This window comes from Aspergillus aculeatinus, assembly GCF_003184765.1.
Source record: "Aspergillus aculeatinus CBS 121060 unplaced genomic scaffold BO66scaffold_70, whole genome shotgun sequence".
Classification (NCBI taxonomy): Eukaryota; Fungi; Ascomycota; class Eurotiomycetes; order Eurotiales; family Aspergillaceae; genus Aspergillus; species Aspergillus aculeatinus.
Genome location: NW_020291539.1, coordinates 12,902 through 37,158, shown reverse-complemented (window position 1 = coordinate 37,158; position 24,257 = coordinate 12,902). Strand labels below are relative to the sequence as shown.

At 52.9% G+C, this 24,257-nt stretch overlaps 7 protein-coding genes across 7 annotated transcripts; 5 read left to right on the top strand and 2 right to left on the bottom strand.

Moving 5' to 3' along the window:
* Nucleotides 1-120: 120 nt before the first annotated feature.
* On the bottom strand, nucleotides 121-1,599 carry BO66DRAFT_226789 (DUF3431 domain-containing protein). Its single transcript, XM_025642731.1, has 4 exons — nucleotides 1,208-1,599; nucleotides 1,054-1,150; nucleotides 414-980; nucleotides 121-349 (listed from the first exon to the last, which is right to left on the bottom strand). The coding sequence occupies exons 1-4, from the start codon at nucleotides 1,335-1,337 to the stop codon at nucleotides 280-282; spliced, it is 864 nt and encodes a 287-aa protein (XP_025498775.1). The 5' UTR covers nucleotides 1,338-1,599; the 3' UTR covers nucleotides 121-279.
* Nucleotides 1,600-2,050: 451 nt separating this feature from the next.
* Nucleotides 2,051-6,970, bottom strand: nte1 (lysophospholipase; the record flags this gene model as incomplete). The annotated part of the gene is made up of 2 exons (XM_025650133.1): nucleotides 6,372-6,970; nucleotides 2,051-6,290 (listed from the first exon to the last, which is right to left on the bottom strand). The coding sequence occupies exons 1-2, from the start codon at nucleotides 6,734-6,736 to the stop codon at nucleotides 2,051-2,053; spliced, it is 4,605 nt and encodes a 1,534-aa protein (XP_025498774.1). The 5' UTR covers nucleotides 6,737-6,970.
* Nucleotides 6,971-7,833: 863 nt separating this feature from the next.
* Nucleotides 7,834-11,645, top strand: BO66DRAFT_443472 (putative vesicle-mediated transport protein (Imh1); the record flags this gene model as incomplete). The annotated part of the gene is made up of 4 exons (XM_025651511.1): nucleotides 7,834-7,842; nucleotides 7,938-8,415; nucleotides 8,487-11,547; nucleotides 11,603-11,645. The coding sequence occupies 4 exons, from the start codon at nucleotides 7,834-7,836 to the stop codon at nucleotides 11,643-11,645; spliced, it is 3,591 nt and encodes a 1,196-aa protein (XP_025498773.1).
* A 359-nt stretch (nucleotides 11,646-12,004) lies between these two features.
* On the top strand, nucleotides 12,005-12,901 carry BO66DRAFT_432315 (GNAT family N-acetyltransferase). Its single transcript, XM_025650634.1, has 2 exons — nucleotides 12,005-12,074; nucleotides 12,139-12,901. The coding sequence occupies exons 1-2, from the start codon at nucleotides 12,035-12,037 to the stop codon at nucleotides 12,621-12,623; spliced, it is 525 nt and encodes a 174-aa protein (XP_025498772.1). The 5' UTR covers nucleotides 12,005-12,034; the 3' UTR covers nucleotides 12,624-12,901.
* A 273-nt stretch (nucleotides 12,902-13,174) lies between these two features.
* BO66DRAFT_359934 (anoctamin family protein) lies at nucleotides 13,175-15,945 on the top strand. The gene is made up of 5 exons (XM_025644986.1): nucleotides 13,175-13,347; nucleotides 13,412-13,568; nucleotides 13,641-13,929; nucleotides 13,998-14,429; nucleotides 14,483-15,945. The coding sequence occupies exons 1-5, from the start codon at nucleotides 13,266-13,268 to the stop codon at nucleotides 15,740-15,742; spliced, it is 2,220 nt and encodes a 739-aa protein (XP_025498771.1). The 5' UTR covers nucleotides 13,175-13,265; the 3' UTR covers nucleotides 15,743-15,945.
* Nucleotides 15,946-16,850: 905 nt separating this feature from the next.
* Nucleotides 16,851-18,875, top strand: BO66DRAFT_395816 (uncharacterized protein). The gene is made up of 4 exons (XM_025648316.1): nucleotides 16,851-17,269; nucleotides 17,540-17,555; nucleotides 17,733-18,010; nucleotides 18,070-18,875. Exons 1-4 carry the CDS (start codon nucleotides 17,216-17,218, stop codon nucleotides 18,571-18,573), a joined length of 852 nt encoding a protein of 283 aa, XP_025498770.1. The 5' UTR covers nucleotides 16,851-17,215; the 3' UTR covers nucleotides 18,574-18,875.
* A 474-nt stretch (nucleotides 18,876-19,349) lies between these two features.
* Nucleotides 19,350-24,247, top strand: BO66DRAFT_423819 (putative RNA helicase/RNAse III; the record flags this gene model as incomplete). Its single annotated transcript, XM_025650132.1, has 7 exons — nucleotides 19,350-19,465; nucleotides 19,619-19,664; nucleotides 19,734-19,986; nucleotides 20,056-20,203; nucleotides 20,263-21,342; nucleotides 21,398-21,493; nucleotides 21,524-24,247. 7 exons carry the CDS (start codon nucleotides 19,350-19,352, stop codon nucleotides 23,910-23,912), a joined length of 4,128 nt encoding a protein of 1,375 aa, XP_025498769.1. The 3' UTR covers nucleotides 23,913-24,247.
* Between the last annotated feature and the right edge of the window lie 10 nt (nucleotides 24,248-24,257).

The following is a 24,257-nucleotide window of genomic DNA, read 5'->3' as shown; positions in this document are numbered from 1 at the left end:
TTCGAGCCGTGTAGGTGGTGGTTCTTATAGTCGAAGCATGCCAAGCTCATTGTACTGGATCCAGGAACGAAGGCTGCATGTCCATTTTGCCTCTGAGGTCGACGTGTGGTTGCCATTGGGTGTAGGCACAAGGCTAGAATTTCGGCGCTGAATCCCTCCCGGAGGCTGTTACCTGTTTCGGTAATTCCCCGAAGAAACGACCATAAAGGAGACGCTGTGGCCCGTGAGCCGTCACGACGCTTTGATTGATGGCTCCATCGAAAACCTGGAGAAGCTCACTCAGGAGTTGTCGGGCTCTTCGTTGCATAGGTCATATAGTTCACAGTAGCACTGCTGGGTATCGGGACAACTGTCAATTCGTGACACTGTTAGCACTGCATTTCCAGCCAACCAACCAGGGACATAGCACGTACGCGACTGGTGCTTCTAGAAAAACAATATGCCACAGCATTTCAAAGACAGATCCGACAGCAAAATTGTCCAGCTCCGTGGTAATCGCCCAATCGCGCATCCGCATGTAATCTTCTTTCGGTCGGCCCCGGATGCGCTCGCGTGAGACCGCAAATTGACCGCAGCAAACGCCTCCAATTTCCGGAGGAATCTGGTCCACAGGCACTCGGAATAGGTCTAGATAGATGCTGGTGAAGTTGCGGTACACAATGTTATGGTCGGAAGCCATGTCAGGGTCAAACGGCCGCACGGCCACCGGACAGCCCGGGCGATGATGGCAGCGCAAATTAGCGTATCCCAGCCGCTCCACCGTGCGAAGATTGAGACTGCGGAGCAATGATGGCGAATCCAGGTCCCTGACATCATTATGCCACTGGCTATCACCGCCGTGCATGAACACGGTGATATCGGCCAAATGGTCGTAGTTATCGACGATGTGCGTTAAGTAGGCCATGCTCTCACGGCCCTTATTCGCGGGGAGGTTGGCAAATCCGGGTTCTTGGTCGGAAGTATAGATGTATGGCCTCCAGCTATTCAAGACGTTAGTAAGTAGACCCGGTTTCTGTTCGCGTCTAGCTGTCCATGAGCACGGCGTCTGCTTACTGGGGCATGACCCGGTAAGCCCAAGAGGTATCCTCTCTTCGAGACTTTGCCACAACCAAAGCCAGAGTTCTGTCCGGGTTCACTGTCGGGTGCCGATCTGCTGGCTGTTAGTAGAGACCTCCAGGCTGTGAAAACCTAGGGATGGGTCACCAACGCGAGATTGTGAGAGCTTCATCTCCCATCACGACCAGTAATAGAAACACCAGGAGAATGCAGCAGATGACCAATAGAGTCCATGTGCGATGTAGCAAAAGTCGTAACGGACCACATGGAGAGGCCGTCATTGTTTCTACTGCAGCGTCCAAAGAATCGTTCAGTCGGAGGTTCGCCCCAGAGGAACCGGTTCCTCGATGGGAAACAGGTGGTGGAGATAAGCACAGGCTTCAAAGGTGCATGGTTTTATTCTGACGGGTGGTCCGGAAACAAGCAATGTCTCAGGAGGAGTAACTGGGGCCCCGGGAAATAAATGCACGCGTAATGATCAAATGTCCAAGTCAGCAGGGCCCTTGAGAAAAGATAAACAATCGGAGAGAGAGAGGGAGGGGGGGGAGAGAAACGGATTACTCCGTAATGCAGAGTGGATTGGAGTGCATTAACTAGTCCCGGTGGCAGTGACAAGCTTGGTTGCCATCCGCGGGTCTAGAACATCGGGTATTGTACGGAGTAGACTAAGTGTGAGACCAATTGGTTGGGGGCGGGCGACGCCGCGACGGAGTGGAGAGAGAGAAAGCAAGCTCCGGTCTTACCGTAAGCATACTGTGTAGGGTCTGACGGTCTGTAGATCCCGTCCCGATCGATCCCTTCGTTTTTTTCCTCAGACACATTTCCTTTCGCCTTACATCTATCTAACATAGCGAACACGAACAACAATTTCAGCATCAGCATCGTGTCTTCCAGATACTCCCTACAGATACGTCTACAGTTGACATGGTAAGAGTCCAAAATTCTAGGCTATATATCTAGATTGATTTGCATTGAGAAATAACTACTCTCTACCTCAGATACTTGCGCGTCGGGGCGCTAGTGTCCGTTGAAGTTTCTTCTTCTCTTCCGTCTCTTCCGGTAACGGAAGAGACCCTTCGTTCTTCAACTTCTCCAAGTATTCTTTGCCGTACGTGTACCCCACCTGATAGATCTCATCAAACTTAGCAAACTCCAGCGTGCCGTATTTGTCGATCGGCGGTCGCATATACAGGCACCCGGGGGTCGTCTTGGCGCGTTCAAGGTTCTCGATGGACGAAACATATGCCAACCGTGCTTGAATTTCCGACAGAGTGGGGGGATTGGGTAATGAGGAGAACGGATTCCAGCGGTTGAGCACCGTCCAGAAGCCAGATAGCGAATCTCCATACCCTTGGGGGGTATTATCGTCGATAGATCCAACATCAACCGCGAAAATCACGTCCGCCCCCAACCCTTTCATGTGGCCTACAGTGAGATTGTCGATATACCCGCCATCGAGCAGCATGCTACCTTCGTCACAAATCGGTGGAATCAAGCCTGCCAGAGACATAGACGCACGGACATAGCGCCACGTGTAACCGGACGAATGATACTCCGCGCGAGATCGGCTGATATTGGTGGTGTTGCAGTAGAACTCCAACCAGAAGTCTTCAATTTGGCTGTTGCCGAATGTTTTGAAAATTCCGCGATTGAACTCGTGTCCAGTCGTGTAGGACACGGTCGGATAGGTCAGATCCAGCGCAAACCTCCAGATGCTTCCCATGCGACCGGCAAACTTCTTGGCCCGACCATACATAGGCACGACGTCCGCATCTCGAGCATACAAAGCTCCGATGAACGAGCCGATGGAGGTCCCACCAATGATGTCGATGGGGATGCCGGCTTCTTCAAGCGCTTTGATGACTCCCACCTGAGCGATACCTCGAGCTCCACCGCCACCTAACACAAGTCCGACTGAACGACCACATAGCCGGCGGGCCAGCCGATGGAAATCGCCCTTGAATGGTGTCTGGGCCGAATAAAGAGGCGTCTGGCGTATACGGCGGGATGTGTACTTCTGGATCTCGGCTTGGATGACCTGGACTCGTTGTTTCAATACCGTCCCTAGGCGTTTCGTTTGAGAATGCGTGGGTTCAGCCGCGAGACGATAGGGCATCTGGATGTGGTGATGACCTCCATTGATCCACACACGATTCTTCAGCCATTGACGAGTCAATCCGGGATGACAGTACCGTTCTTCGTGTATCAGCACCAGTTCCTTTCTGGACGTTGTTTTCATGCCCAACAGGAATCGTTCATATTCACCAATGCCGGGCGAGGATTCTGCAAGACCGACCAGCAGGATACAATCGGCCTGGGTGATACAGGTTTGCGTCCACGGTGCATTTACGGTGGTGTCAGCAATGTAGAGCACCATTCCATACTTTTCTTCTAGGTCCGCTAGATATTGTGTCAACTTCAATTTCCCCATCTTACTGAAAGCATGCCGTCCTAGGTGATTCAGGATAGCAGCTTGGTTGAGAGACGTGACGCCGTTCGTCACCCCGATCTGATGCAAGGCTTGCAGCAGCCGGTGCCCGAACTCAACGACAGGAACTCCGCCTGTCACCGGCAAGACGCAAACAGTCCGCAGGTTGAGAGTTGAAGATGCTGTTTTGATGGTGCCGGAATTGCCTCGTTCCAGCCCTTGTTCTTTCACCGGTTGCTCCACCAGGTCTCGCATCCGTTGTGCGATGAGTTTAGATACTTGGATGGTAATCCCGGGGTGCTCTTGCGCCAGGCTGTTAAACAAGGTCCGCGGGAACTTAGCCAGTTCAGTGTCGCGAATTGCATGTAGAGATGACGGGCGGGTCGACTCGGTCATCACCTCCAACTCGCCAATACTGTCACCCTGCCCGTATTCGCTAAGGACCGTCACCTTTCCATCAGTACCTTCGAGGACCGACCGTAAACGACCGTTCAGCACAAGGTAAATAGCATCACTTTCGTCGCCCTGGTGATAGATCACTTGACCAGCATTGACCTGCACCCATTCCAGTGCGAAGTCAATATGGAGGAGTAGGCGGGGGAGAATGCTCGTCAGTCGTTTAGCCAGCGTCAATAGAGCAATCGGATACCGCTCCGCTATCCTCTCCAGAGAAGCCCGCGGGAGGAATCCCACGTAAACATCCGTTTTGGCAACCACGTCTGTGTACGAGCGATAGGATGCGACGGCACCAACATAGCCTTGAATCCCTCCAGGCTTTATCATATACAGAGACTTCCGTGGCTGTCTCTTGCGCTTAGGGTCACTAGTGCCAGTTCCCATACTTGTGGTCGAAATGCGCGAAGTGTTGGTCTGAGTCCGTCTCAGAGTTGGGAAGGATTCCTCGCGAGGTTGCGCATGCGCCGGGCGGGAGGATCCGACAAGATCATCTTCTTTATCGCTGACAGGGATTCCCACATCCAGGAATCCATCAATCACATAATACAAGCCTGGATGGCGCTCGCCTTGCTCCACCAGCACGGACCCTTGAGGAAAGTAAACAATCTCGATGTCGTTTCGCAACTCTTCCCTCAAATTGATGACTGGCGACGTACCACCGGCACTTGTGACGGACATCGACATCATTGACTCTGTATCATCTACGGAGGCTTCGTAAGGATCAATAAAGCCAAAAGCATTGTTGCCAAACACCGCCTTTTGGCGACGCGAGTCGTAAGAGAGAAGCCTTGGAGATGCGTCGCCCGAATTTTGACTCTTGCGGAGAAGGCCATTGGTACTTTCGGTCAAACCGATGCCCTTCATGATGCATTCTAGTATAGATTCACGGAAGAGAGCATCCTCGTCCACGTTTTCCTTCCGATAGAAAGATCCCATGGGCTGGATGATGGGCGATGGGGATCGCAAAGGCGACTGTTCCTTCTCTGCGAGTGGGCTCAGCAATTTTGGAGCAAAGTTCTCATACCTAGACCCAAAGCGCGAGAATTGTATGCTAGATAGCAAGTCCCCAGGGCTAACACCTGCAGCTTCACGATCGCTGAGAGAGTTGTTCTGGATCACAGCCGCAGTCGGGCGCCGCGATACGCCCAGTTTTGCGTGGAGCACAGCGTCTTTTCTTCGGAAACTACTCGACCGGTTTCTCCTACCCGAGAAGGGATTGTGTAGAGCAATTCCTTTCGTGACTTCTTCCGGGCCCAGTCGATTCCGCTCCTTGATAAACTTGTCTTTGAGGCGATCCAGCGCTGCCCCTCGCATTTCGTTCGGCAAGTCATGTGTAGTGAACTTGGTCATCTGTTTCTCAATCCCCAGAACCTCGTTGTTCAGACCCAGATAAGAGTGGGCTGTCATGAATGTCACTCTTTGTAACCGCGTGAGGATGACCTGCACAATATGTGCGGTCGCTTTGGGATAGACCCGGGTAAGACGGCGGAAAGCACTAGCGGGTATGATTGCTATAGTTGTGTCGACCATTGCTCGCGCCACAATATCTGGATGAACCGACTTCTGGCCATGCTTGCCTCGGTGCGCTCTTGTACTTGATTGGGCATTCTGGGTGTTGGGCGTGGGCGGTGTGTGACTTTCACCAAGGTGTAAGGGAGGCACAGGTGGCAAGAAGTCCGCACTGTCGTTGATATGGGAGGTAAAGCTGCGGTCTCTGGGAAGGGTCGGCGGAGAAGCATCCAGCGCCTGAGGGCTAGCCGGGAAGGAGTCAGACAAACGTGAAGGGGTAGGTCTTAGGACAGATGAGCTCTGCTCAGCGCTATCCCCATATTTCAATTGAACATCCTCCGTGAACAGTGATAGTATAGAGAACAGAGACGACATCGATGCGCCATTCTTGACCTCAGTCAAAAGTTGGTAGCCTTGTCTCCCATCGACATTGTGGTCATCCTCGTCCGACGACGCGCGATTCGTTTCTCCCTCTTCAGCTGACTCTCCCTCTCGAGTGGATTTGACGAAAATCTGTACCAATCCGTCGACAACTAGACAAAAGCCTTTCTCCTCTTCCAACAGAAGCGTCTCGCCCGCGATTAGCTTCCTGGTTTGCATTGTTCGCGTCAACTCATGAAAAACCGGTCTCTCCAGGTAGCCGAAGACTTTGATCGCGCTGAGGAATTCATCCAGGTAGTTGGCTAGACCAGGCTTGGAGTCTTCCTCTTGAATGTTTGGGAAGAGGTCGAGCTGGGGTTCCTTGCGTTGCGGCTCCGGAGGCAATCGGCTGTACATGTTCAGGAAGCGGTAGCGTATGAACCAGCTGATGGTCGAGACCACGGCCAGCGCGATGAGCAGTCTATGATTGCACCAGGCATTGTGTTAGTTGTGTTGTCGGGGCCCGGTCCAGGATCGGGCTCGTCTGGGGTCAACCACTCACAGCGTTGTGAAATTCATTGTGAAGGTCAAGCTCATAGAGAACAGCGTGAACAGCCATGTTGGAAGAGTAATTGTCGAGAAGGTAATAATCCAGTATAGCACACCTGGAATGACCTGGAAGAGGACGGAAAACACCCAACCAATCCACCCCACCATGGTTGTCGGAGTAGGAGGGGGTACTGGCCGGGGCGGAAGATGGGAGGAGAAGCCGGGCACCAGGGAGATGCTGGCGGTTATGGCCGGAGGGGTTGGATTTGCGAGGAATGGAGTGGAAGTCGATGAGGCAGAAGGAAAGACATGTTGGAGAGAAGTGTCCAAGCTCGAGGAGGCAAGCAAGGTCATAGCGGACATTCCGCCGTCGGTCATGATGCCATCAGACTTCCCTGCTTTGAACGGCGGCGGCCCGCTAAGGTACGGGGGGGGAAGTGGGCTAAGTTAGTCACGGATGGAGTCTCAGATAGGCAGCGCTACCCCCGTGGTTCCCAACTCACTGACTGATATCGACCTTTTCGGCCTATCAAATGGAGCAATTAAAAGTCAATCATACCCTGTGCAAGTGAATAATAGACATGCAGCGCAGGCCACGACATGAGAGCAAGTCAAAAACAACGTGGGCTGAGAGATGGTTGTGGCTGGTCTATCGCAAGATGGAAACGAAGGGAACGGAAGGGGAAGAACCGCCCTTAACCGCATTGGCCTTAGTAGCAACGCCCCGTCCATGTTTCTGATGAACCTCGGAGAATGGTCCAGACTTCCACAAGTTACGGAGTACTATGAGCGAGGTGCTTGTTGTCTCTTACCTTAAGCACTGCCAAATTCTCAGTGTAGTACACTATACTCAAATATGGCCACACAATCGGGGACTACAGGGTTCTCACATCTATCTCCAGTATGAAAAACTATCTTCGTCTAATTGTGTAATCATGATAAGGAGTCAATGGTAGAAGACCTCGAGCTTCGTCTCAATATATATTCCGTGATCGCGTTATTATCTTTCTGAGAATCTCCTATCTCCATACTAGTAATGGATATCAATAATCTCGAAGAGCCGATAGCTAATGTAAGCGCGACGTAGAATTAATGTCTCTCCATGCAAGAGACTAATTCTCAGCTAACTTACATCCAAACAACAACTAAGATGCCCAAGTTGCTGCTGCGATTGTCGCCCCGAATCGGCACATAATCACCCTTTTTTGCTGCCCGTTTCCGCCCGCCTTGGCCGCCCGTGCCAGAGCGAAAGGCGATTGAACAACTGGAACTGCCGCGTATGAGCCTCCACCGCCGCGCCGCCTGCTGCGGAATCTCCCCAGCTCTCCCCAGCCCGTCCTTACATGCTGTTACTCCCCTTCTTCCCTCTCTTTCGTTTGTTCCTCTGTATTATCCTCCTCGGGCGCATTCTCCTCTTCTGTCTCTCATTTATCAACTTTTTTGCCGTGGCCTTGGCTCACAGGCCCGCTTCGGCCATGTTTCAGGTAACAGCACCTCATAACGTCTCCCGCTCCGAATCAGGCACACCCCTCGTGCACCTCCTGCTCGTGCTAATCATACCGTCTTGGTGACAACACAGCGTTTGCGCGACGCGATCGACTCGCGGATTGCCGAGGAGCAAGCCCGTCAACGCTCCGCCCAAACCTCCATCTCGCGCTCCAACTCCGCCCGCCAACCTTCGAACCGCACGACCACTTCCCCATCCCGCCGCTCTGGCCGCCCGCGCCGCAACACCGGCACTCCCGTCCGGGGCCCCGACCCCAATGAATTCGAGCCCGAGTTCGCCATTGGGGATGATGACTCCTCGAGTAGATCGGGAACGCCGCGACCGGAGGCCGCAGCTGGAGGAGGCTCCGAGGCAACTCCGGAAGGCAACAATGCGGCAGCCGGAGAGGGCAAAGGGCAGGAAGGGCCCGTAACGGAGAAGGAGTCCACCCCGGCAACTGCGGAAGGCAACAACAACAACAACAACAACAACCAGTCCTCCACCTCGGATCTGCCTCCAGAGGTTCGGGTCAAGTTGCGGCGGCTGGCCAAGTTGGAACCCCGCTACCAAGGTATGCAGCGCAATCCACGCAGGGGGAGCCTTTGGCAACGCAGACTAATGTGGTCTTTCGGTGATCATCAGAGCTTCTCAAAGCCTATCGCATGGCACACTCGCGAGTCCTTTCCATCGAACCCTTCGAAGCTGCTCTTCGTGAAAATACCCCCTTGACATCCATCGGCGAACCGAAAGCCCTGACCGAGTACTTGAACCAGCTGTCGCTGAAGGGAGATATGGTGGTGGAGGAGCTCAAGCGTGTGACCACCGAGAGGGATGACTACAAGAAGAAACTGGAAGAGGCTCAAAAGGCAACCAAGGCTGCATTGGATGAGGTTGCGCAACTCAAGGCTGAGAAGGAATCGAATGAGAAAGCCTCGGACGCCAGTGAGTCGGTCGCGAAGTCCGAGGAGAAGTCTACAATGGAGGACACTGCTGTGACCGCCGCATCACCGAAGAAGTCGGCTGAACACCAAGGTGATAGTGAAGAGTTCTTTTCTTACGATAGCGAGATCCCTCGTCTGGAGTCCGAGCTGAAAGAAAAGCAGGAGGAGATCGAGTCCATGAAGACTCAAATGGAGTCGCTGAAGCGTGATCTAGCAGTGGCGCACGAGTCCACCGAGGGCATGGTTCACAACCTTGAATCCGCGACCCGAGAGCTCACAGAACTGCGTGATTTCAAGGATAAGCAGGACACAGAATTCGAGAAGCTGAAGTCTTCCAAGCAAGGAGAGCTTGACGATCTGAAGGCTAAGCTTGAAAAGTCCGAAGAAATGGCATCGAAGACTAGCGCGGAGATTGAGAAACTAAAGTTCGATTTGACAGAACGGACCGAGGAAATCGAGAAATTGCAAGCTAAGGCCTCGCCATCCCCTGCTGCCGGGAAGGATGCCGATCTTACTGCGAAGTTGGAAAAGATGGAGCAGATGAAGGAGGCCAATGAGAAACGTCTCAGTGTACTACAGGGCCTTGTCGACAGCCTCCGATCCCAGCTGAAGGAGAGCGAGGAGGCAATGACAAAACTGAAGGGCGATGCTGAGCAGAAGAAGGAAGACAACCTGCAATTAAAAAACGTCGTTGACTTCCTCGACACTAATATGGAAGACAATACCACCTGGCAATTGACCAAGGAACAAGTCATTGGCGGCAAGCAAGCTAATTTCGATGAACTCCGTGAGAGCTTAGTTCCCAGCCTTAACGCCACTGAAGCTCAGCAAGAACCGACGGAGACTGCAAAGCCGGTCGTGAACCCGCCAAGCGCTGCGGGAAGTGGTAAAAAGAAGAACAAGAAAAAGAAGAAGGGAGGGGCTGGCGGTGCCAAGGGCGGCGAAGAGGCTAGCAAAGTAACGGAAGCTGACCGGGATCCGTCGCCAAGCGCGGAACCTGCTTCTGCACAATTGACAGCGAAGGTGGCTGAGCTGGAAGAAAGTATTGATACATTAAAGAAGCAGCTGGACGAGAAGGATGCCGCTATCGACCGTCTCAGCTCGAAACTCAAGGGCGAGGAAGACCTGAAGGAGGAGATCGAGTCCCTCCGTGACGACCTGCTTCACATAGGTCAAGAGCATGTGGAGTCAAAGGACAAAGTGAAGGTGCTGACCGCGGAGAAGCAAGCTTTGGAGGAATCCATCTCTAAGCTGGAGAAGGAGTTGACGGATCTACGCACGAACATCGCGTCTCATGCGTCTCAAAGTGCTGATTCGGAGAAAGCGCATAATGATCTTAAGGAGGAGTACGAGAGTATCAAGATCAAGCTCACAACGCTCGAAACTGAGCTATCTGCTGCTCAACAATTGGCTGCCACGAGGTTCAAAGACATCACGGACTTGCGCGAGACTCTCCAAAGACTTCAACCAGAGTTGAAGAAGCTGCGCGCCGAATCTTCGGAGCTCAAATCCACCAAGGAGTCCCTCACAAGCAAGACGAATGAGTTGAGAACTCTGGAGAACAAACACGATGACCTGCGGGCCGAACTCAAGACCCTCAAGAACACGATGTCTGAGCGAGAGAAAGAAGTGAAGACACTCAATAATAAGATCAAGCAGGAAACCGACAGTAGGCTCAAGGCCGAGGAGAAATTGACGGTCGCCCAGTCTGACCTGAGGTACTCGGAGAGTAAGAAGCAGGAAGCTACGGAGGCTAAGGAGAAGGTCACCTCAGAGCTGTCTAAGACTCAGGGGGAGCTTAAAACCGCCCGCGCCCGGCTCCGCGAAAGCGAATCCCAGGCCAGTCAGATCAATAAAGAACTTCAAGGCCTGCGGGAGGAGATTCAACTCAAGACCGCCCAGCACGCTAGTGCTCAAAGTTTGATGAATAGTATGCGCGACCAAGCTGCTGAATTGGGTATGCAGATGAAGGAGGCTCGCGAACGCTGCGAAAGTCTCGAAGAAGAATTGGCGGATGCTCACCGGCTGCTGAGCGAACGCACTCGCGAAGGAGAGACCATGCGGCGTCTTCTGAACGACATCGAAAGTCGCACCGATGCCAAGGTGCGCGATTTCAAGGAACGTATGGAAGCCGCCATTGAGGAGCGAGATCGCGCCGAGGATGAAGCCAGTGCTCAGGGTCGACGCCGTGCGCGTGAGCTGGAAGACCTGAAGAGTAAGCTACGCGAAGCCGAGCGAGCTCTGCGCAGTGCGGAGCAGGATAAAGAGGAACTGGAGCAGACTCAGAAGGATTGGAAACGTAGACGGGATCAACTGGAGGCCGAATCTGAGAAGACGACCCAGGAGCTTGCCGATCTGCGACAGGCCATGGCAGGTCTGCGCGATTCGCTGGATGAAAGCGAGAAGCAGGTGCGCGACCTTGAGAAGGAGAAAGCCGAGCTGCGCCGATCCGTCGAGGAAACGAATTCCCGTTTGGAAAAGCTGCGTAAATCGAACAAGCTGCTTCCGGATGAAGGTCGCTTCGGTCACACTGCACAGTCGTCACGGTCCTCGATCGATTCTGGCTCTAGAAGAACCATCACCTCCCCAGTTGCGAAGGAGCACAGTCCGTCGACACGCAGCGGGACGCCCACTGGAGTCGGCGCAGGGTCCATTGATTACATTTATCTGAAGAATGTTCTTCTCCAGTTCCTGGAGCAGAAGGATAAGAACTATCAGAAGCAGCTGATTCCCGTTCTCGGCATGCTGCTGCACTTTGACCGGTCAGTATTATGCACATCCCTTTGCATATCGTATAAACAGCTAACCTTGTCATAGAACGGACGAGCAGAAATGGATGTCGGCCATTTCCTCCAAGTAGATGCTCTGGTAGCCTTCAAGCACATATTTGTAACTGTACATAGTCGCATATATCTCTTCGCAAACACATATTCACACCTTCCTCTCCCTTCGTCTTCTTCATTCTTCTATACGATTCCCCAGTGTATACATGCGCGCTCTTTCTGAGTCACTCTGGACACCGGGAAAGTCAAAGGTAAGGCGTGAAGTTCCGTAAGGCGTGGAGTTCCAGCCAAAGAGAGCCGGCCTCGAGACGGATCTGGTGGGGAAAAGACCCATCGGTCCAGGCGGGTCTTCGGATTCGGGGAAGCCAGAGACACTACTATAAGAAGGACATTCGTTCTCCTCATGGCTACATCCCCCAAGTAAATCATTTACTGACACCTTATCTTGCATCCCTCCTTCTGCACGATGTCTGCACAACCTACAATTCGTCTCGCGACGCCTGAGGGTAGGCCTACCAGTACCCTCACTGACCATGTCACGCTACAGCCTCACTGACCGGATCAATGCAGACGTCCCCATCATCCTTCAATTTATCCGCGAGCTTGCCGACTACGAGAAGGCTCTCCACGAAGTCGAGGCAACCGAGGTGTCTCTCCTGGCAACTCTGTCATTCCCCGACTCTACCCCCAAGCGAGGCTCTGTCTACACTGCGCTCGTTATCCCTCCGGCAACGGCGGAGCAGCCCAACCCCCTGCCAGTGGGCATGGCCCTTTTCTTCTACAACTACTCCACCTGGCGCTCCGCTCCGGGCATCTACCTCGAGGACCTCTACGTACAGCCGAGCGCGCGCGGCAACGGATATGGCTTCAAGCTACTCAAGTACCTTGCGGCTAAGGTCCTGGAGGTCAACGGCAGACGGCTCGAATGGAGCGTCCTCAAGTGGAACGAGCCAAGCATCAAGTTCTACGAGCAGGTGGGCGCCAAAGCGATGGATGAGTGGACCAAGATGATGATGGAGGGACCCGCTTTGAACAAGCTTGCGGAAGGAATCTGATCGCGCGCGAGTTTTGACTCTGGTTCGTGAATCATCAGGCGATTATTGTGAGTCCGGCCTCGGGAGGACACACACCAATGCCCTTCTGACACGTTAAGTGACCAAGTGTCTTGCGGGTTGTGTCGTGGTTTGCGCTGGTCGACTTCTCAGAAGAGTCGCTTTCGAGGCTCTCAGCAGGAAGGACTGGAATTCGGTAACCCCTTGGCTATGTTTCATTTTTCAATCGCTGAACATGTACATACATACATTAAAATACCCCCGAGTGAGGATCACGTTTCGAGCGATATGCAGAATAGAATTCTTAGTGTTTAGCATTTACTCTGTAGGATGTGAGATCGAGGAAGTTTGTTGTACTTGAGTATCATGCGACCACGAGAATAGAATCCAGATCTTAGACAATTGACGATCGGGTCGATCCAGAGGGCAGATGAATGCATAGTGACGGAGGGGGAGGGTCCAAGCCACCGCCCAGGGCTAACCCTACAGTCAAGCTTCGAAGGTGACGTCGTCATCGCGGGCGGAAGGGAACCCCCCCCAAAACATCCCCTGATAAAAGCTTCAAGCAGCGACCATCTCTTGGATAAGAGCTCACCACCTTATTCAATTGCACGGATGACTTGAAAGCTTGCAATTCCCTCTGATATGGCTTCTACAACTCCTCGCGATCCCGTGCATAATAACCACTATGTCGACTACGTCATTCGTTATAACTTTGGCGATAATGGTAAGGGCGCCACCGTACCTGGCTGGCTATAATCATTGATTTTCCCCGCCCTGACCCAGTGTAGACATCGTACAGACTACGGAGCAACTAGAACGACTGCTGCATAAGCTGTTTGAAATTGGATTACAAACCGAAGTGAGGCAGGGTGACGAAACATCTCTGCTGGTCTTTGTCCGTGCCGCGCGCAAGAAGAGTCTCCAACGCGCAGTGTATCAGTCCCGGTGAGTCCTTTACCTGCGTCTTTTTCTATGAAGGACTTGTCGCTTACTGTGACTTCTTTATTCTTATCGCAGAATCCGCGACTGGCTCTATGGCGTCCGCAACACCGAGCCCGAGCCGGAATCCTCGGCCGAGCCGCAGTCCGAGTCGGAGCGACTGCGCGTCATCTACCACATGATGACAGTGCCTAAGGAGGCTGGCGGCGCTGGTATCACCCCGAAACATGGGGAGTGGAAGAACGTGGATTCGATCTTTCCCTTGCATGACGAGGAGATGAACAAGCAGTGCATGAAAGACTGGAGCCAGAAGACGTTCCTGTCCCCGGAGGATCTAGATCAGATACGCAATATCTTCGGAGAGAGTGTGGGTACCCTTCACGGACTCGATGCTCAGTACAGTGTCTGGAGACTAACAACCGTGCGGAACTCTAGGTCGGCTTTTACTTCTCGTTCCTTCAGTCTTACTTCAGATTCCTCCTGTTTCCCGCGATCTTTGGGTTTTCCTGCTGGCTTCTGATTGGGTCGTTCTCAATTGTTTACTCCGTGGTCAACTGCCTCTGGTGCATCGTGTTTATTGAATACTGGAAACGGCAGGAGGAGGACCTGAGTTGTCGATGGCAGACCAAAGGAGTTTCCGCCGTCCGCGAGAAACGGCGCGAGTTTAGGCCGGAAAGAGAGATCCGGGACGAGAGTACCGGAGAGATCAAGGGCGTGTTTCCAGCGACAACGCGCATGTGCAGACAGTTGCTCCAGGTCCCCTTCGCCTTGCTGTCCATCATCGCTTTGGGAGTTATTATTGCGACATGCTTTGCCATTGAGATCTTCATCTCTGAGATCTATAACGGGCCACTCAAGTCGTACTTGGTAGGCCTCGCTAGTACCTCGTGTTACTTCGTTCAAATAAGCTGACGGATCAGGTCTTCATTCCCACTATCTTGCTCTCGGCCTTGATTCCAACGATGAGTACGGTCTTGGTGTCGGTTGCGACCAAGCTGAACGATTACGAAAACTACGAATCACAACAAGCTTACGATGTCGCATTGACGCAGAAGATCTTCGTTATCAACTTTATCACATCATACCTCCCTGTGTTCTTGACCGCCTTTGTCTACGTGCCCTTCGCTAGCCGGATTGTGCCACACCTTGACATTTTCCAGGTGACTGTTCGTCCATTTGTCTCGAAAGAGGTTGCTACGAAGTCACGTACTGAATTCAGCATGGACCCCGACCGCCTACGGAAGCAAGTCATCTATTTCACCGTCACAGCTCAGGTAGTCGGCTTCGCCATGGAGACCGTCGTACCTTTTCTGAAGCAGCGTCTTCTACGCCAATACAAAGATTACCTTCGCAAGAAGAACGGAAAGGTGGAGTCGGATTCCAGCTCTGAAGAAGAGGAATCGCCAGAGGCTTTGTTCGACGACCACCCCGATGAGACCAAGTTCCTCATTCGCGTCCGCAATGAGGCCGATTTGTCTGACTATGATGTGACCGACGATCTGCGCGAGATGTGCATCCAGTTTGGTTACTTGGCTCTATTCTCTCCGGTCTGGCCGCTCGTTCCCGTTTCGTTCCTGATCAATAACTGGATTGAACTCCGGTCCGACTTCTTTAAGATTTGCGTCGAGTGCAAGAGACCCTGGCCGCAACGCGCGGAGACAATTGGCCCCTGGCTGGATAGCCTTGGGTTCCTGTCGTGGGTTGGTAGCATCACTACCGCAGCACTTGCGTACATGTTCAGCACCAGCCACGAGGGACCCGGTGGCGAGCCGACTACGATCAAAGGATGGGCCTTGCTTCTGACTATTTTCTTCTGCGAGCATATCTACCTTATCGTGCGCTATGCAGTGCGAGCGGCCATGGCCAAGCTTGAGCCTCCGAATGTGCGCAAGGAGAAGACCGAGCGATACCTTGTGCGAAAGAGGTATCTGGAGTCCACGGTTGGAGCCAGAAGCAGTGACGATGAGACCGATGTCGACGAGAAAGAGGACCAGTCGGAGCAGCTTTCCCAGCTGACTCGTGATACCCTGGAGGACGACGCTCGTTCCTGGGCGACTCATGACACGGATCCCGCTGAGCGGTTCTGGATGCGGCAGAAAGGGTGGAAGGAATCCTCCCAAGTCGGCGCAACGATCATCAAAACGCTCAAGAGAGACTCGAACGCCAAGAAGCAGCAGTGAGGAAGAGACATCTTTTCGACCCTTGAATGTTGTGTACTATGATGCTTGTGCTGCCGGGTGGTGACCAGTGTGAAAGGGATTGTTCATATACAGCTCATGACTTGTTGTGATAAAGTGACAAGTTCATACCTTTGTTTATTAGTTTCATGATCCACTGTATTCTGTACATATTTATCTGCAGTATATGAAGATTAGCAGTATCGAACAGTCGTCACATGTTCTATGCCCAATGTGCTGGATTTGCAAACATATTTGAAAATAAACGGCCAAATTGATCCGCTGCCTGGCAGGCGATCTTCACTCATCAACTGCAAGAACAATGAGGATGGTGATTGGATGCACAGGTGTCGGCGTTCCGATGCCGAAACTCCGACGGAAGCCTTGAGACATCGCACCGAGAGTACCCATCAATAGTGCCCATTGAAAAGGGATAACGCCATCCTTTTCAATTGTGATCATTGGGCCAGGGTGGTTGCACCATTTTGTCAATCCCCTCTGCATTGTGACAACCCGCGGCCTTAATGCAAGCCTGGAAGCACGCCGACCGTGGATGAGTCAGCCCCTGCATGCCGGATCAGTCATCGATCCGAGGGAATGATGGGCGGCTTTGTCAGCAATTTTGGCGCGAACCAAGAATAAGAACAACCAGAATAGCTACAGTTACAATAGAGAGAGATGGTCGAATGATCCTACGAAGCAGGCTAAGTTCTTAGTAGTCAGCTACTTCTACCATATAGTTACTAGAAATATTTAGGTACATACCAGTCGGAGTCATCTCTCCGTAGTCATCGCATAAGTCATTGTCGGAAGTTGGGGAATCGTGCCAAGAACTAAACAACCCAAATAGGAGTTTAGTTAGTCTATTCCGCCGGGCGTACGCACTCAAGTCTTGAGTGCCGGAATGTGGCTTGGACACCTGAGGCAATCCTGATTCACTGGATTCCAGCCCCTACCGGAGGAGCTACCGGGGGGAGGTGGTGTTCAACAATTGTTGGTGACCGTGGACCTTTTTCCTTCCCTTCTTCCCTTTCCCTCTCTTCCTTCTCCGTCCTACACGTCACCGTCTGACTGATACTTTAACTAATCGTCTTCCCCCCCCCCTCCCTTCCAGTCTCACTTGCTTACGAGATCAGTCCTCCCCTCCCTTCCCTTTCCCCCCCAGGTTTATTCAACGCCAATAATAGTCAGCATTTGGACTATCAGAGCGAAACGGACATAACTCGTACCTCACCAAGTACCGTACTAGCGCTAGCACTTCCACTTCCAGGAAAGCTATCTCCGACGTCGTCTGCTTACCTCATCCTCTCCCTCTCCTCCGTTTCCCTTGTCATTCTCTACATCCTCTCTCCCTTCTTAACAGACCAGGACATCTATACAAGCTGAGCTGTTCGACCGGCCCCTTGCCCGACTCGAATTGGTGATATTTTGTTCTGTTTGGGCGCATCCTCGTTGTTTTCGAATCCTATACTCTCGATGCAGCCCACACTAGCCCCAGCGCCGCATCCAAGCATGCAAACCTCTGCTCAGGTAAGCAGCCTAATCGTGTCGCGGTTTGTCATCAGATCGCGTTTGTCCCATCCACCCATTGCCCCAGATCGTTCCCGAGTGATTTGCTTGCAGACATCGGTCCCTATTCTGTCTGTTCTCACGGTCGCTTCGGCTGCGATTTGGGTCCACGATGGGGGCTACGCCCGAGAATCGACGACGCGACTGTCTTCAACGCCTCCCCGGTCGCGTCGCGACGATTACCTGAATGATCAACAGTGATGGTGATGCTAACATTGATCTGTCTCATAGGATCATGCGGATCAGGGTAAGCTCTTACCTCTTGACCCAGTATTGGAGTTGAGTCGATACATGAGCTATGGCGACCGGAAAATTTCTCGCGTAGCTGGGATCGACTCAACCGGCGCGTCTGTTGACGGCCAACTTCGCCAACCTAGTTACCTTGACTTGCGAGACCCGGATGCTAATGCGACATCTGTACCAGTGCTGCACGATCAGCTGCTAGCTGCTCATCAACATATGTCTCACCCACAGCAACCGCGCCCGCAACCGCAGACGGCACCGCCTCCGCATATGCAACCCAATATCACGAGTCCGCGAGATCAGAACAACATTGACCCTGCCATTTCAGGCGCCACAATGCTGAGTGGCCCCCCGCAAACACCCCCTCAACCCGAGCCTACGAGCCAAGAATCGCCCAAGACCTATGGCAAGCGACCGTTGTCGACCTCCAAGCGCGCTGCGCAGAATCGTGCCGCTCAAGTGAGTAAGCCCTTGTCGCCTGAATGAGCATTCGGAGAATGCGTGGCTGACTCTAGCAGAGAGCTTTCCGCCAACGGAAAGAGAGTTACATCCGAAAACTGGAAGAACAAGTCAAGGAATTCGATGGCATGTCGGAGACGCTGAAGGCCCTCCAGGCTGAGAATTACCAGCTGCGAGAACACATCATCAACCTGCAATCCCGGCTACTGGACTCGCAGGGCGAGATCCCCGAGCTGCCCGGCAACATTGATTTGAGCCAGCCACGAGCAGACCTGTCTCTTCCTGGCACCGGTCCAGCACCCACGGGGGCACCTGCCCAGGCTCCTCCAGGACCTGCCCAACAGCCTCAATCCCAAACGCAAGCATCTGCGCCCAATGACGATATGAACTCGCTGAACCGCATCGCCGTGGCTGGCCTGGGTATGCGCAAACACCCGAATGAGGAAGCCAATTTTCTAGGAAACAACTTCCAAGCTCGCCGCCCGCGCGCCGATGAAGGTCAACCAGATGCGTCCGACGTCCCGAAGACGGAAATGAGCCATGGCTTGCCGGTTGTTTCATGAGGCATCACACCATATTGATCACCTACTCTGCGTTATTTTTGCTGTTTTTCTGCCCCCGTTGATCCTCCAGTTTAACCATTGATTGCTCTGGCTTGCAGTTTTTCTCCCACCCTTCTATGTATCCTCCTCGGTGTAAGGCGCCATGTATCTAGGTATTATCTCTGGCTCAGGAAGGAGCGGCGTTCTGCGTTCACTCTTCATATTCTCTGTCTACTTTATCACATGAAACCTAGAAGGGAAGAAAATGATAACCACGCTAGCATGCCTCTATATATGTCTTCTACTCAATTGCAGACCTTATCATCATCACTTGCAAACATTGTAGTCCAAGAATTCTGTTATTTATGCCTCTTTCTCGCCTCAATTTGACTTAAATGGTTGACACGGAGAAGGCAAAGACGGCTGCCGGAAGAGTGACTCCTCTGAACCAGGAGGTGCTTTTCCGTCCGCTGAAGTGACTTGATAATTTGTTTATGGAGGCTGGGTCTGGAACATTTTCTGTAAAAAAGTCTTTTCTTTTCTCACAAACAGAGACCCCCATTGGCTTGGACATGATCTCTAAGAGTACCTGGTATCCATGGGTTTTAGTGACAGGGTTTGTTAAGTTTGCTTACCCCACACCCATTGTTTATCATCTTCCCCCACCCTACAGCCACCCTACGCTTTCCAGCATTGCCCCTCCTTTCAGTCAGACGAGAGAGAGAGAGAGCCATATGTGCTCGGATGCCACATACCATTCCACTCAATCTCCCCATGCTGAAGAATTGTTCGACAACATGGCTGGCCCGACTCTGATTCAAGGACCCGATGACCCCGTCGGGTACCGGCCCCGGAGTTACCAGACGGAGATGTATGAGGCCAGTCTGAAAGGCAATATCATCGTTACGGTGAGGTCAAACAGCGGCAAACTGGTCAAACGGACAACTAACGGCGCCTCTCGCTTTGATAGATGGGCACTGGCAGCGGAAAGACGCATATGTATGCTTTGCTACTATGCCACCACATGCACTTAAGTATGCTTTGAACTCTAATCATGACTACATAGAGCCTTGTTGCGGATCAAGACAGAACTGGAGAGGAATCCACACAAGGTGAGAAGAAAAATGAAAAAGCACTGCACCTCCGATGTACACAGTTCAACTGATGCGAATTGCGAGAAGTTGATCTGGTTCTTGACCCCCACTGTTGCTCTGTGTCAACAGCAGCATCAAGCGATCTCAGCGCATATCCCCGCCATGAGAGCAAGAACCCTCACCGGGCTGGATAAAGTGGAGTTGTGGACAGACCAGACTGTCTGGGATGCAGTGCTTCAGGACGTCCAAGTGGTCTTCTCCACACATGCGGTGTTGGCCGATGCTATGAGCCATGGATTCGTGAGGATCGGTCAATTGAGTTTGATGATCTTCGATGAAGGTCAGTGAGCGACGTGGAGATTCTTACAGGTGGTAGCAGGACGGGGCTTATGATATCGAATAACACTAGCCCACCATTGCATGCGACGTCACCCAGCCAACAAGATAATGCAAGACTTTTATCATCCGGCTCTTGCGGAGCACGGCTACAATGCAGTGCCAAAGATATTGGGTCTGACGGCGAGTCCGATTGTGAGATCTAAGCCGGAGGAGCTCCAGTGAGTGTGGTCAGGGACATGTTGACCTGTCTTCTCTGTGTTGACCGCTATGAAATTAGGAAGATCGAGGCCAATCTGGATGCAATCTGCAAGACACCCCGCAAGCATCGACACGAGCTGCGGAGGTTCACGCACTGCCCTCATCTGCGTCCAATGTTCTATACTCCTTTTGATCCTGAGACAGAGGTAATTGGGAGCAGGACATTGCGTGCCCTTATAAGTGCCTGGCAGACTCTCGACATTGAGGCCGACCCGTATGTCAGGCAGCTGCGGAAAAGTCCCGTAAACGGGACCGCACTGCAGAAGGTGCTTCTCTCGGGCAAGACCTTTTGTCGCGAGCAGCTGAGGAAATTCGTGGCCCGAAGTACACATATCTTCGAGGAACTTGGGGAGTGGGCTGCTGATTACTACATCGCTGCGTCGTTCGAACAACTAAGATCGAAGTCAGAGGACTCTCAATCCGCGTCGGGATGGACAGATGAGGAGAGAGCCTACCTAATTAAATTCTTGTCCCAACTCCCTGCCCCAAAAATTACGCTCACGTCGCCCAACGCGGATGATTATCGAATATCTCGGAAACTGAGTGTTCTTCTGGAATTCTTACACGAAAGAGCGCACCCAGACTTTGCAGGGTTGGTCTTCGCAAAGCAGCGTGTAACTGTTAGTGTGCTGGCCCGACTACTGTCAGTCCACCCGTCGACGAGGAATCGCTTTCGCTCTGCCGCCTATGTTGGCTGGTCCAACGGTGGCAGCAAAGACGTTCTGGGCGAGCTCTTGGATCCTCGACTGCAGCGTGAAACCCTGAGCGACTTCAAAAGTGGACAGACAAACTTGATAGTTGCAACCGATGTGCTTGAGGAGGGTATCGACATCAGTGCATGCAGCGTGGTGGTTTGTTACGACAAGCCACCCAATTTGAAATCGTTTGTCCAGCGTCGCGGGCGGGCTCGACATAGGGAGTCGACCTATGCCATTATGTTCGCAGATAATGACGAATCTGCTGGAACCGGCAGATGGGAATCTCTTGAGCAAGCCATGATAAAAGCTTACGAAGATGACGAACGGAAATTGCTGGAGGCGTGTGCCCTTGAGGAGCTCAACGAAGAAGTGACGGAAAGACTTGTCGTTGAGTCTACCGGGTATGCACCATTTCAGAACCCCGCTATCGTATTATCCAGCTAATGCCTGATACAGTGCTGTGCTCACGGCAGATGGTGCTGTCGCACATCTGACGCATTTCTGCGATGTCTTGCCCCGTCAGTCCTATGTCGATACTCGGGCCGAATACTCGTATGAAATGGACGATGCAGGATTACTGAGAGGAACAGTGATTCTTCCAGCCTGCGTTCATCCCAACATTCGTCGCACTGACGGCAAGCGATGGTGGAAAACAGAGCGGGCAGCGAGAAAAGAAGCAGCCTTCCAGGCATACAAAGCGCTGTACGAGTTCGGTTTGCTGAACGACAATCTTCTCCCGTTCACCGGCAAAGAAGAACTCGAGAAGACTGATGCTGCGGACATTCCAGCTCTACTAGAAGTGGCAGAGCAGTATGATCCTTGGGTTGATTGGGCGTATTCATGGTCCTCGCCAGATCTTCATCAGACTCGAATTGCTGTTGGACGCAATGGAGAGGCTGCCCACATGTACGTGAGGTTGACTACACCGACTGTATTGCCAACACTCAACCCGATGACTTTATTCTGGGACAGCAATACGACCTTCACATTGAACTTTGAGGCTCCCAATCGGGCAGTAGGTCTGACAGCTGACGCCGTCGAACATATGGGGTCGATCACCTCACTTTTCCTTAGGGCAACTAGTTCGAAACCTACGACACCAGAACAAGAGCAAGACTTTGTGCTGCTATTTGGGCCCGACATACCGCACACTGAGCTGGAAAGCTGGTTCCTCCAGTATGAGGGCATTGAGTCTGCTTGTGATGTGTATGCCCGCAACCATCACCCTGTAATGAATGTCGTAAGAGATTGCTACAACAATCCGATGCTTTTCCGAGAGTGGGTTGTAACAGAAGAGGACGGCTTGACTGTTGTCAAAGTCGAGTGTACTAATCTCCCTCGCAGGAGGAACCTTCTGCATCGCCAAAAGTTGGCTGCAAAGATGGACGCTATGCCAGTTACTTCTGCGAAAGTGTGCATTATACCAGCAGATTTATGTACTATCGAAAAGCTCTCATTTACGCAGAGCATTTTTGGCCGCTTTATATCTGCTATTATCAATAAACTGGAAGCGAATCTACTTGCGACGAGGCTGTGTCAAGAGATCTTGCAAGATGTCGACTTCTCGAACACCGACTATATTATAACTGCTATTACTACACCCTCAGCCAGCGCCTTAACAGATTACCAGCGGTATGAATTCTTCGGTGACACGGTTTTGAAGTTTACTGTATCCTGCCAGCTCTTCTTTCAGAACCCTAACTGGCATGAAGGGTACTTATCCCAGGGAAGAGACTCGATTATCAAGAATCATCGCCTCGCTCGCGCCGCGCTTGACGCCGGGCTGGACGCATTTATCATCAACAAGACTTCCATGCCGCGCAAGTGGAGTGCGCCGCTCATCTCCGAGAAACTAGCATCTGCTGCCGGTCGACGTTCGATGTCGACGAAGGTGCTTGCTGATGTAGTAGAAGCTCTTATCGGCGCAGCGTATCTCGACGGCGGGTTTGATCGAGCCCACGCCTGCATCCGACGATTTCTTCCCGAAGTTGACCTCAAACACCTGGGCCAGGCTCTGCCCTTCGCCGAGTCCCAGTCCCCCACCCAGCATACCGTCAACGACGAGAAGCTCGTCGAGCGCATCGGCTACACGTTCGAGAAACCGGCGATCCTCGTCGAGGCGCTCACCCACCCTTCGTGCCAACACGACGCCTCGACGCAATCGTACCAACGCCTCGAGTTCCTCGGCGACGCCGTCCTGGACATGGTCATCCTGACCACCCTCCTCGCCCACCCCACGGAAATCTCACAGGGCGAAATGACCCGCATCAAACACGCCGTTGTGAACGCCAACCTCCTCGCCTTCTTCTGCATGGAGTTCTCCCTCACCCAAGCACGCACCCAGGTCGCAACCCACGCCGCGGATCAGATCACCCTCTCCTCCGCCACCGAGGTTCTGTCCCTCTGGCACTTCATGCGCTGCGGCGGCGGCACCGACCTCAAGCACGCGCGCGACCAAGCCCTCGCCCGCCACCGGGCCCTCCGCGCCTCGATCCTCGACACCCTGCACCACGGCCCCCAGTACCCCTGGCAGGCCCTCTCCGCGCTCAACGCCGACAAGTTCTTCTCGGATCTCATCGAGAGCGTCCTCGGGGCGATCTTCGTGGACTCCGACGGGAGTCTCGATGAGTGTGTCAGGTTTGCCGAACGGATCGGTATCCTCTGGTTCCTGCGCCGCGTCTTGGCGGAGGGGGTGGATGTGGTGCATCCCAAGATGGTGGCGCAGCAGTTGGCTGCAACGGCTGGGCTGGGGGGTACGGTGTTCACGTCGCAGCGGGTGGTGGTCTCCGAGGCGCAGGGGCCGACGGCGGCGGCAGCGTCGGCGGCGGCGGAGGAAGACGCTACGTATCGGTGTCAGGTCGAGATAGCTGGGGAGGTTGTGGTCGTGGTCGAGGGTTGTTCGTGCGCCGAGGAAGCGGAGGTCAAGGCCGCGTATCAGACCATCGAGCTTCTGAAGAGTAGGGGGACTTAAGGACGAAGGTAACGACGATGAGTCTCTGGTTTTGCCGACGTCTACTCTCGATCGGGGATCGGAGATTGGAGATCTTCTTGGAGGAAGAATGTTTCTTGGATGCTTGGATGCTCTTGGGAGACGGCAGGTCGCTCTACTTTTAGTACTACAGTACTTGTGCCGGAGCAATCACATGGTATCTTTTGGGCAGATACATAGAAGAGATCAGAGTGATCATCTTTTGGAGGCTTGCATCGGTTATGGTTGATCACAGACTGCTTTTTTGGGACTGCTTTTGGTAGAAACATGATACTTAGGAACGGAACCAGACAGAGACAGATTGGGCTATTAACGGGGCAAGCGCAT

Coding starts and splice junctions, on each gene's coding strand:
- BO66DRAFT_432315 (XM_025650634.1), top strand. CDS start 12,035: ATGTCTGCACAACCTACAATTCGTCTCGCGACGCCTGAGG. Junction 12,075..12,138: donor TCGTCTCGCGACGCCTGAGG/GTAGGCCTACCA, acceptor GGATCAATGCAG/ACGTCCCCATCATCCTTCAA.
- BO66DRAFT_226789 (XM_025642731.1), bottom strand. CDS start 1,337: ATGACGGCCTCTCCATGTGGTCCGTTACGACTTTTGCTACATCGCACA. Junction 1,151..1,207: donor TGAAGCTCTCACAATCTCGC/GTTGGTGACCCA, acceptor AACAGCCAGCAG/ATCGGCACCCGACAGTGAAC. Junction 350..413: donor TTTCTAGAAGCACCAGTCGC/GTACGTGCTATG, acceptor ACGAATTGACAG/TTGTCCCGATACCCAGCAGT.
- BO66DRAFT_359934 (XM_025644986.1), top strand. CDS start 13,266: ATGGCTTCTACAACTCCTCGCGATCCCGTGCATAATAACCACTATGTC. Junction 13,569..13,640: donor CGCGCAGTGTATCAGTCCCG/GTGAGTCCTTTA, acceptor TTCTTATCGCAG/AATCCGCGACTGGCTCTATG. Junction 14,430..14,482: donor GGCCACTCAAGTCGTACTTG/GTAGGCCTCGCT, acceptor CTGACGGATCAG/GTCTTCATTCCCACTATCTT.
- BO66DRAFT_395816 (XM_025648316.1), top strand. CDS start 17,216: ATGCAGCCCACACTAGCCCCAGCGCCGCATCCAAGCATGCAAACCTCT. Junction 18,011..18,069: donor CGCAGAATCGTGCCGCTCAA/GTGAGTAAGCCC, acceptor TGACTCTAGCAG/AGAGCTTTCCGCCAACGGAA.